This window comes from Lissotriton vulgaris, chromosome 8, assembly GCF_964263255.1.
Source record: "Lissotriton vulgaris chromosome 8, aLisVul1.2, whole genome shotgun sequence".
Taxonomy (NCBI): domain Eukaryota; kingdom Metazoa; phylum Chordata; class Amphibia; order Caudata; family Salamandridae; genus Lissotriton; species Lissotriton vulgaris.
In genome coordinates this window covers 114,312,805-114,324,987 of record NC_141696.1, presented here as the reverse complement: position 1 = coordinate 114,324,987, position 12,183 = coordinate 114,312,805, and the positions used below count along the sequence as shown (strand labels likewise).

General features: G+C 39.6%; 1 protein-coding gene across 9 annotated transcripts in view; it reads right to left on the bottom strand.

Annotated features, from left to right (window-relative positions):
• The window catches only part of ARAP1 (ArfGAP with RhoGAP domain, ankyrin repeat and PH domain 1), a 768,097-nt gene that overhangs the window by 236,405 nt on the left and 519,509 nt on the right, over nucleotides 1-12,183 (bottom strand). For all 9 annotated transcript variants that reach the window (XM_086933788.1, XM_086933791.1, XM_086933794.1 and 6 more), the window contains exon 10: nucleotides 7,218-7,287. In XM_086933788.1, coding sequence (XP_086789914.1) covers nucleotides 7,218-7,287 — 70 coding nt within the window. The remainder of the gene's footprint in view (nucleotides 1-7,217; nucleotides 7,288-12,183) is intronic.

Sequence of the window (12,183 nt, the reverse complement as noted above, 5' to 3'; positions counted from 1 at the left end):
TTTTTTGGTATACTTTTTACTTCGTTCTATTTTGTTTAGACAGTCGTGCGTGTTTCTGTAGGGTAGTACAACTAGATTTGTCATCAGTTTTGTTTTAGTAATATAATTTTGCTTCCAAACAATTGTTCATTCTGTTTTTGACTGTGATTTCATCTGAAACCTGTGTGAATTATGAATCAGTATGATAATTACTAAGAAAAAATGCTCTTTTCGAAGTGTTTATTTTTATATGTACAGTTTAACTGCTGACTTATTGTAAATATGTAACATGGCATTGTTTCATATTGTTTCCTTGTTCTTTTCAGTTGAAAATTGGAACCCCTAACGAAGGGACAAGAACGTCCCGAAATGCATTGGGTGGTGGTTCATGAAACATTCTAAAAACAATGCATATTGTAAATGTTATATGATTTGATCCTATGCATAGTATTTTTGGATTCTACTGATGATCTAAAATAAATGAAAAGTATTGAATACACGTTGGACTAATGTGAAAAGTTTATTGAATGTTTAAATGTTATTTCAGTAGTGCGCACTGTAGTCCCAGCAGCCCATGTGGGGTTAGGCCTTTATTCAGAGTTCATTCATCAATGCTTGGCAGGCATTAATACAGAGCAGCACACATATCGGTAAAACTTAGTAATTAGTTGAAAGTGTGCGACACCCAACCACATTCATTAGATATCATTTCTGCCAAAAAACTGAGTGTCAGCACCAAGAAAAATGTCGTTTGAAAGCATCGCGTCAATAACGGAAAATAGAGCACCAACTAAATCATATACATCTGAAGAAGCAGATAAAATATATAATTTGATCAAGGAAGCAAGAAAATTCGATGCCCAAAGCGGTACAGTAACTCAACAGTTACGTCAACTTGAATATCTCACCCGTCGTGAACTTAATCAAAGACTTCACGCTTCAACCTTAATCCAATATCATCGAGTAAAGAGCATTCCGCGAGGCTTGAGACTGGCCATCAGGCCAATGTTGTTCAGACTCCATAGCAATGTCAACTTCATGGAAAAGTGGTACAGTATCTTAAATAAATGTTCCCTCGATCTTATTTTATTATTGATTGAAGAACTATCCACCACCATCAAGGATCTTGAGGAAGAAATATACCATATTAAGGAGGATTTGTCAGCAAGAATGGAAGCAGAACCGTGGGAATCTTTTTTGGCTGAAATGGAAAGCAAGTTAGATAAATACGGAAAAGAGCTTCAAGAAACTAAACTCAGGAAGTTCAAAAGAGACACTATTGATTATAAGCTCAATGAAGCCTATACGTGGGCAGAGGTGTACGCCCAACGAAGATACACGCAGAGGAAACCTCATTTGCAAACCCAATCCTCTGAAGAAAGTGGTGTATCTGACCAGGACACTGAAACATCCAGACCATCTGCCAGTTCCTTGCTCAAGCAAAAATCGAGCAAACCAAATCAAGGAGGTGTCTCAACGAACGTTGCACAAGCACCAACTGAAAGTATTCCAACTGTAGCTTTTTTAGAGGCCGGTTTGGATTTGACCAAACCACCAGATCCCTCAACATCAAAACATTCAGACAAAAAACAAGACACAGGAAAGGAGAAAGAAATAGAAAAAAAGACCGGATTGAGAAGCCAAGGGAAACCCTCGTAATAAACATTTCCACAAAAACGCTGACTTCATTTGAAGAAAAAGTCCTAAGCAAAGGTACATCGTTTGTGAGCACATACCACACAACAGAATTGGAGACTGAAGTCTCTTTTTTCAAATTCATGAGAACTCTGCGTTTAAGGCATTTCTTTACAAATGTTTGTCCTAATGTTTCACCTCAAGAACCAATTACTATTTTCAAGCCCAAAAGTAAATTTCAGGCACCAGTGTCCCATAAAACTTTGGACAACTTCGAGACATTGGTTAAAACAGATCTGAACAAACTGAAATACAAAAGACAATTGAGAAATGTAACACGTGCGGAGTACAGCACGCTACAAAAACTATCTCAGGACAAATCTATCACTTTCCAGAAGGCTGACAAAGGAGGGGGCCTAGTCATGATGGATGTTGACTTTTACCTAAAGAAAGGCACTGAACATGTTATGGATGCAAACACCTATCTAAAGTTAGATCAAGATCCAACAGAAATTTCAACAACTTTGGACAAAATACTTGATCAAGCAGAAAAACTTAATTGGATTGATGACAAAACAAGAAAATATCTACATCAAGCATACCCCAGACGCCCCAGGATTTATTTCCTGCCAAAAATTCATAAACATCTAACCAATCCACCGTTTAGACCGATCGTATCTGGTTGCGGATCAATTTTTGAAACCCCAGGTAGATTCATTGACTATTTCCTGCAATCGTTTGTGTGTAAGTGGTCAACTTACATTGAAGACACTTCTGACTTTCTGAGGAGTTTAACAGCTATCTCAGTAAACAATCATGAGGAGTGGATACTGTGCACAATCGACGTTGTGGCATTATATACGTCAATCCCACATCGATCTGGATTAGAAGCAGTTGAATGGGCGCTACTACAAGAAGAAGGATCAGAAAGCCAAAAATGCATGGTGCTACAATTATTGGAGTTCTGTTTGATGAACAGCTATTTCGAATGGCAAAATGAATTTTACAATCAAACGAATGGTACATCCATGGGTTTTCCAGGAGCGCCTATGTACGCCAATACATTCATGGCCAAATTTGAACATGACCATATACTAACTGATTCTCTTTGGCAAGAAGGTCTTGTGTTTTTTAGACGTTACATTGATGACATCTTTGTAATTTGGCGACATTCAAAAGATTCATTGGAGAATAATATCATGCGTCTCAATCAAGTTGATCCAAGGATACAATTTACATCTACGATCAGTCATAATGAAATCCCTTTTTTGGACGTCATGGTACAATTGAAAAACCAGGCCATTGAAACCAGGCTTTTTAAAAAATCCACTGACAGAAATAATGCACTGCTATATAGCAGCTTTCACCCGAAAAATTTGATTGACAATTTGCCCACATCTCAATTCATGCGAATTAAACGTATTTCTTCAAAAGAAACTGATTGTGCAGAATCATTGCTTGAACAAAAGGGGAGATACATCTAAAGAGGTTATCCGGAAGATTTACTTGACAAACAAATCACAAAGGTCAATAACATGGAAAGAAGTTTGCTGCTCACAAAGAAACAAAAAACTAACACTAATAGAATGATTTTTGTATCCAAATATTCCTCAGCATCTAGAGACATTAAAAGGATTATCCTACGTAGATGGGAATTATTGGAAGTGGAACCTGACTTTGGAAACTTGTTTATTGAAAAACCAATATGTGCTTATACAAGAGCTCAACATTTGAAAGAATTTCTCACAAAGCCTTCAAAAGTCAAATCAAAAGGAGGGTCCTTTCGTGGCACCACCAAATGTTGGAATTGCAACAACTGCAATAATGTGATATTGGGGAATACATTACTACATCCCAGGATAGTAGAAAAAATAGCATTATATCATACATCTGACTGCAATACCGAATTCATTGTATATTCAATCAAATGTCCGTGTGGACTTTTATATGTAGGCAAAACTACAAGGAAATTCAAAACAAGAATATCCGAACATAAAAGTCGAATACGAAATCAAAACAGCACGTCACCATTGGCTGTACATTGGATGGACAAAAGACATACTATAGCACAAATGAAATGTCAGATCATTGAATCAGTATCTCGACAAGAAGGTAGAGATAATGAACAGGCTCTTCTCCGGAGAGAGGCTTTCTGGATCAAAAAACTACAAACTCTGACCCCACTGGGGTTAAATGATAAATTTGAAATGAGTTGCTTTCTTGAAATATTTCTTAAAGGGGCATGGTGACAGCCTTAAATAGCCTTTAGGAATCCCACGACACACTTAGGTTACACATTCAACTACACATCAGATGGTAACCGCATTGGATAGGGTTTAAAAATTGGGTGCTTCTGTATGATGATGTATCACTTTAAATACTCAAGCTGTAAAAAGAAGGCAGGGTATTTATAATTCATGTCATTAAAAAAGGTGTAAATAGCAGGCAGGCAGCTTTAGAACAATTATGTATGTAGTTTAGTTTTATTTATGATATTTTGACACGCATTTTTTTATGTTTTCATTTCTCTTTTTTGGTTATGTACTGTTGAGACTCCTATTGTGTTTCTAGATTCTGTGTTCGCCACATAAAGTTATCAGGTTTTGAACCATGACGATCATGTTTTGAGTCGCGGTGATTTAGGTAATGATTATGTCGATATTCGAATCATTTTCATATATTAACCACTCGATTATGAGATGTGGTATACGTACGGTATTATTTTTAGCACGTTCAAAGTATTTGATCCAGAGCCGATAACATCATGCGATCATAGTCTTTTTTCGATTGCGATTCTTGACCCGGAAATTACGTTTATAAGCTGAGTACGATGACACGGAAGTGCATCGTTGAAACAGCCAGGCGGGATAGTTTGGAGCTACTCGGAGTGAATAATAGGTAAGCTAGGTTTGTTGATCGTCTCGTACTGACTCAGCACTGTAATTTTTTAAACAACAAGGGTACTGATGTTACCTTTATTTTTTGTAGGTACAGAGGATTCTTCGTAATAGACAGACTATATAGGTTCGCTTATATAGAGGTGAGCGGCTTGTCTAATTAATAACCACACCGAACGTTTTACGTATAACAACGCTGTTTCTAATTGTGGAAACTTGTTTCCTAACAGTGTTATCATCGTTCTTGATTTTGCATGTATCATTTGACTACGACGTTCGTCTTTGTATTAAGGTGAGCGCATGTTGAGGAATGGAGGACATGGTGTTCTGGGTGTTGTCATCCAGTAGGTAGACTGATTGGTTTTTTGGTATACTTTTTACTTCGTTCTATTTTGTTTAGACAGTTGTGCGTGTTTCTGTAGGGTAGTACAACTAGATTTGTCATCAGTTTTGTTTTAGTAATATAATTTTGCTTCCAAACAATTGTTCATTCTGTTTTTGACTGTGATTTCATCTGAAACCTGTGTGAATTATGAATCAGTATGATAATTACTAAGAAAAAATGCTCTTTTCGAAGTGTTTATTTTTATATGTACAGTTTAACTGCTGACTTATTGTAAATATGTGACATGGCATCGTTTCCTATTGTTTCCTTGTTCTTTTAAGTTGAAAATTGGAACCCCTGATGAAGGGACAAGAACGTCCCGAAATGCATTGGGTGGTGGTTCATGAAACATTCTAAAAACAATGCATATTGTAAATGTTATATGATTTGATCCTATGCATAGTATTTTTGGATTCTACTGATGATCTAAAATAAATGAAAAGTATTGAATACACGTTGGACTAATGTGAAAAGTTTATTGAATGTTTAAATGTTATTTCAGTAGTGCGCACTGTAGTCCTAGCAGCCCATGTGGGTTTAGGCCTTTATTCAGAATTCATTCATCAATGCTTGGCAGGCATTAATACAGAGCAGCACACATATCGGTAAAACTTAGTAATTAGTTGAAAGTGTGCGACACCCAACCACATTCATTAGATATTCAACGGTTAGAGCGGCAGACCCTGATGCAGAGGTCTAGCCCGGGACCAGGGTTCAATTCCCGCCTCGGCGGGTCTTGGGCTCAATTTCCGCAGACCTGATAATTCTCGCCTCGGTGCCTATTCTTATCATGGGTTCCACTCTGCAACTCTGGGCAATAGCTTGCTTAATCTCCACAACAGCCCCAACAACGCTAGGATGCCTGGCTTCACCTTGGGGGTGCCCAGGAGTGGGCACTTCACAGGGAAAAGCCAGGAAGGGTTCCACAGCGGTATGCGTACAAGCGCCTGAGATACCCCTTCGGGGGTCGATTCGGGCGCTATACAAATACTACTACATTTACATTTACTTCAAGCTTCTAAATTTAGAACTCGCCAATATTCATACGCTTTGGGAAGATAAAGATATTATTGTAAAATAAAATAAGTAAAGGCGTTTCTCAAAGGGGGTCAGACCATTTAAAAAACCCATGAAAATTGCGTACTATTTGCACTGACAATCAGAGATTCCTATGCAGAAAGGCAAAGGGACTTTCTTCACGACGGAGCGCAAATGCAACATATACACTACTGGCACTATGACAAACAGAGACAGATATGGAGTCAGATTGTGGTATCAAACCCACAATTACGCTGTTCTCTTTTTCCCTCTCTTTCTAGATCAATTTCCTTGCAAAATTGTCACAGTATACAAATAACCAATTACTACATCGCACAAGTTTTTTGTTACTAATTTCTGAATATCGTTGGTGCATCTGTGTTCTGAAAGAATTGCTTTGGCAGTTCGGGCTGGACTGTTCCCATGAGGCACAGGGTCAGACTGATTTGCATATGGCCATGTCTGAACTGGGGTGGCGAAGTGAGCTAAAGAATGGTGATGGATTAAACCCAGATCAGTTGACTGGAGGTGAGTGTTCGATTTGCTCAAACGCTCCGTCCATCATCCCCTTTTGTATCGGTCTGAAAGAATGACAGGCATCACATCTTTATCATAAGAGGTTACACAATTTAATTGGTGATCTACGGAGAGAACGACGAGCATAAACCATGATGCTGTAAGAGGGATAGAGTGGAAGAACTTAATACTCTAGAGCAGGCTTCTCCAATGAGCATCTCGGGAGGTACTGGTAGCTCTCCAGATACTCATATGTAGCTCTCCTGTGTGCAGCACAGCCGAATACATTAGAAGTTTTTCCTTGGTTGAATTATTATATGTATAACAAACCTGAAAAGTGTATATTCGAGACAGAAATGTGTAAAATTCAGAACTCATTCGCTGATGGCAGGATATTTCTCACCATTGTGACAGACTAAACCATCCGCCGAGATCTAAATTAGGCCCTTAGTACTAACTTGAACTATGTGCCGGGGCATTGCAGCTATAGCTGTTCTGTATTACCCATGTAGAGGCAGTCCACGTTGATAACACTTTTTTTTACATTACTGCTGGGAGCCATGTCTGATGCACCGAGGTGATCCCTACAGGTAATATAGTGGACACTAATGTGATCTCGTCTGATGTGGTCAGTAATAATACTCTAATAATATTAGTAGCTCGGGATGATTTTCATTGAACATAGTTAGCTGTAACTACAGAGGAGAATGCAGACCCCGGCTCTAGAGATTTAGACAGATGGGAGTGGCCCACAGAGCTCAACTTACCTTGTCGCTGTCGTAGTAGCGGAGATATTCCGAGTCCAGCTTCACCCACCGTTTCTGGTAGATATAGGACCTGCAGAGATTGGAAAACGCAGGTTTAGTCTCGGGCTGTAGATATATCATCATGCTATTCCTAAGTACAACTAGAGTTGCAATACATGTTGACTGCTAAGTGCAGAATAACACATAAGGAAAGAATCTATGAAATATTTAGAGTAAATAAAAGCGGAGCAAAGTAAATGGTTGTGTGAGGTTTTAATGGTTTGATGTCTGGGGCATCCCAACAAAAAACTGCGACAGGTGGTTACACCCGGCCTCCATGCATGTAGGCTTGATTACACAAAAAAAGAACCAACGATGTAATGGGGCAATATTAAATCTGTTATCACACAAATTGGTAAAATCAGGAAGGGGTGTACTGGAGATCTAGTGGTCACTGGAAGGGGCAGCCAACGCTACATACAGTGGTGGAGATAAGACATGCAAAGGAGAGGGTCTCAGAGATAGGAACATCTAGACTGGCAAATATGGACTTTTGCCTTAAGGAGAAAAGGGCTAAAATGTTATTTTCAGGACTAAAGGAGGAATTCATCAGAGAAACAAAACATTGGACTCATCAAAAAGTCAATTGTTTCCATAAAACGCAATGGTGCTCAAAGGCAGCAAAACGGGAGTGACATCAGTAAAGGAAAAAGGGAATTCTGTAAGCAGAGCTAAAACTAAATGAGAAAGAAAATAAAGATATAACCAAATAAAGAGCCAAATATTTGTTGTTGCTATTTTAGTGACAGGATAAATAAAAAGCATTGGCAAAGCCAAGAGGTCTCGCCTATGAACACTTTAGGCTTTGTTAATGTTTTGTAGCCATGCCATACGGAAGCGTGGGTGCGTGGTAGTGTGGCTAAAAGTAATAAAAAAAATCTATGCTGCAGCCAGGGCAAATGCGCTTTGCTTTTTAAATCACAATAGCGCTGGATGCATCATAGTCTTTTTTAAATATTATTTTTAGCCATGCTGCACGGCACCCACACTACTACACAGAATGGCTCTAAATCATTGGCAAAGTAAACCATGCCCATACTGTACAGCATGAACAATAGGCAATGGCTGAGACAATAGTCGCAAAGGCGAAACCTATAGGCTTTGCCAATGCTTGTTAGGTCTCAGCACAACACTCCTGGGACTGAGCAAATCCGTTAATCTCATCACGCATGTAAATGAAAAAAAATAAGACATCTGACAAAAATTTCTATCACATAAAGAAAGCAATTGAGTTCATGTCCAAGACTTACTGAAAATACATTTGGAAGCAGATAACATCTGTTGTCACAATAAAAGCAAATAAAATCTGTTGTCGGAATACAAATCCATTTAAAGGAGAAACGGCTTCTTTGAAGAGCATGCGGCACAGTAAAACACAGCTACAAATGTCAAAAGGTTCAACAGGAATGATGAGTAGGAATATTAAATAAAAGTAGTGCCTCATTCATAGCACAGTCAGTGGTAAGACAGCCATCATGCTGAGGCTATCAGTATTTAGTCCATGCTCCAGCCGAAAGAAGAGGAAGTGAAGTCAGCACACGCTAGTCAATTAGAAGTCAGCAAATTAGAGTGACATTGAAGCCGACAAATGATAAGCAATTGGGGAGCTGCAAGCCCCTTGTCGTATACAATATCTCTAGTCGGCGAAAGCACATGCAGCGCATGTGCGGTCGCAGCTGAGAACTAAAAATGGCAAGAATGAGAGAACACCGGAATAAGTATGATTTGCAAGATCAGAAACATGAAATGACATTAAGCGTACTTTTGTTAGTCTGAACAATACAGAATTTCACTAGGCGGGATAGAAGAGACACAGAAACTTAACATAAAGGGTGGTGCGTAAAATAAAGTGTAACTGAAACGAGTTACTAAAGGCAAATAAAGTAACTGGGGTGTATGAGACATGAATCTAACAATGCTAATGCACAGGCTAGCAACATTAGGAACAACCATGTTTAATGTCTAACCAAAGAACTTCTATAACCAGAGGGAAAAGGAGGTACTAAAGAGCAGGTCGCCCTCCTAGGACGTCATATGAAAAGTGTGAGCCCATATTCCTGGGTTCAGAGACCTGTCTTGTGTTGTGGCTGTTCACAGAAATAATAAGTGAAGCCAAAAAATTGAAAGAAAAATTTCTTTCTTGAGTCCCCTCACTCAGCGGAGCACCACACATAGTCCTTCACAACTAAGTGCTCCAACGTAGCTCGCAAGTCGTAGCACGCCCCTTTTCGTAGAGAACTGGGATGGCCCCAATGATGAAGCATGTCACCGTGAGGAAACTCCGGTGAGTGAGGGGACACAAGAAAGACATTTTTCTTTCTTCAATTTTTTGGCTTCACTTATTATTTTTGTGAACAGCCACAAGACAGGTCTCTGAACCCAGGAATATGGGCTCACACTTTTCATATAACCAAAGATCTTCACCAGGGTTGGAAGGAACTGTACAAGCATAAGGTAAAATACTACTTTAGTAGCAGCAAATCCTTCACATAGTCCAACTTACGAGTTTGTAAATAACTCCATGAGCCTGGTGAAGGGACCACTAGAGACCACTGTCAGTGAGTGGATAAATGGTGCTAGTAAACAGAGAGCATTCTGCCGAGAAGGGGATGACCGGTGGATTTATTTGAAGATACATGTGTAGAACTGAAGCTTGGAGAACATTCCAAAGAAAGAGGAATCATGGAAAACCTTAAATGAGTACTGGAGAAGTGGCAGCTGTAACTCGGTACATTTAAGAACAGAGTGATGAACCTAGAGATGAGTAAACTCTCATGGAGCACATCACATCAAGGGATGCAGTACCAGGCACCAGCAGAAACACAAGCATTAAATATGGATTCTGCTGGTAGACAAGAGGCGGCAGGTCCATAGAGTCACGCACAGATTATAAACAAATCAATGGATTCTAAAATCTTAAATCCTATGCCAAGATGGTGGAGCGTGTCCTTGGAACAGGTCTGGTACTGAGGCAAGAAATAGCTGGTCAAATGGTACCTACTGAGCTTTCCCGATCATTCTGGAATAATAAACTTAATGTAAAATGTATTATAATTAAGGCTCCCTGTTTTCCGTTTTTATGAATTTTTACATATAAATATAGACAGAAAACAATGGGTTTTCTGTCTGTATTGATTTTTAAAAGTGGATAAATTCAGTAACTTGTGCTCCTTTAAAGTGACTCTCCATGCTGTTTGATGAATTATAGGCCAGCAGCTGAGCTATGGACAGCATGGTAAATTAAAAAACAGGACAACATTTATTTAAATAACAGCATATGTCAACATACATTTATGGTATAATGCTAGTATTTACCAGAGGATGCATTGTTATGTAGTATTTGACAGCTTAAATAGCTAAAACGCCATAGACAAAGTATGAGTGTGCGCCTATCAGTTAAATAAATATGGAAATGCACAGTTTTTCAACTTTATTTATACACAAAACACAAATTAAATGTGGATAAATACAGATAAAATGGCCAAAAAATAAATATGGATAAATACAGATGGAAATGTTGAAAAAATAAATACCATAAAACCGGGAGCACTAATTATAATTATGAATTCATACCTTCACGCCTGCCCTAAACTGTACACACACTGGGAAACATTTTTTGTTTATTGTATATATACCCAGTTCACAAGTGGACAGCATACTGCACTTTTCACAGTATAAAAAGATCGGTTAAACGGACACCCAGTCATAATAATTACAAAGCAATTCTCAGTACACTTTCTGTATGTCCATCCTGTCCCCAATGCTCTCTATTGGCCATATCGTTTGTTAATAGGTGTCCTGTTATCCAACTAGAAAACAAAAGTTGGCTCAGTATCAGCTGTATTCCGGTGGTGGATCAGATTTAAGGCCATCAGAAGATCCCAATCCTGGCAGACCTTATCCTGAAATCGGAGACAAGAGATTAACGCTATAGGAGAACACGATCCAGGCAAGCACTCAGAGCTGTTACAGCTTTAACCCCTTCGTCGCGGGGGGGAAGAGGGGCCACGCGCGGCGCCGCGGTGCTCATGATGAGCTCGGCTCGTCATGCAGCACGGTGGCCCTGTGCTCATGACTAGCTGAGCTCGTCATAACCACACCTGTTTCTGTAGAACACTCAGCACAGCAGGGGATTTATCCCAGAGTGTGAGCGCTGCGGCGGTCATGACGAGCTGAGAACGTCATGAGCACAGCGCCACCGTGCCTCATGACGAGCTGAGCTCGTCATGCACGCAAGGTGTTAGAGAATCTGACTGCTAAAAAGGAGATCCAGCTAATGACAAACAGTAGTCAGCTCCTTAGCCAGACATGACAGCCTTTTATTGATTTATCATCTGCAAATCCATCATGACAAGCAACCCGTGCCTAACTGGCTGACAAGCTCAACATCTCCAATGACCCTCACCGTCGGATACCTTCAGCGTGGTGGAGAGACAGCAAGGTAAAAAAACAGCAAGACAACAGGCCTTCTCCATCTCTGCACCCAGAATCCAGAACAATACCCCTGCATCCATCAGAACTGAACCAACCCTTCTCCAAAAGAGCTGAAGATACATCTCTGTAAAGAACACTACATCATGATGCAGTAACAAACCACTTTTGCTATTAGGAATCAGCTACCCCTTCTAACCACATATCGGCAGTGTCTTTGCCTTGGGCGTACACTGTACAGCACTCCACATCCTTTTCGTTAGGTTCGCACTATATAAATACCACATTCATGCCGGATGTCAATTTATTGCTGTCAAATCCAGCACCACCCACCTTAGACATCTCTCTCAGTTCAAGACATTCAGCAAAATGCTGATGAGAGCAATTAAAGGCAAACCTGTAGAATGGACCAGCCATCGGGTCCAGAGGGTTACTGGATGCCAGGGGGAATTACCAGTTGATGGTTCACTAGTTAACTGGAAATGAAAGGTTCAAT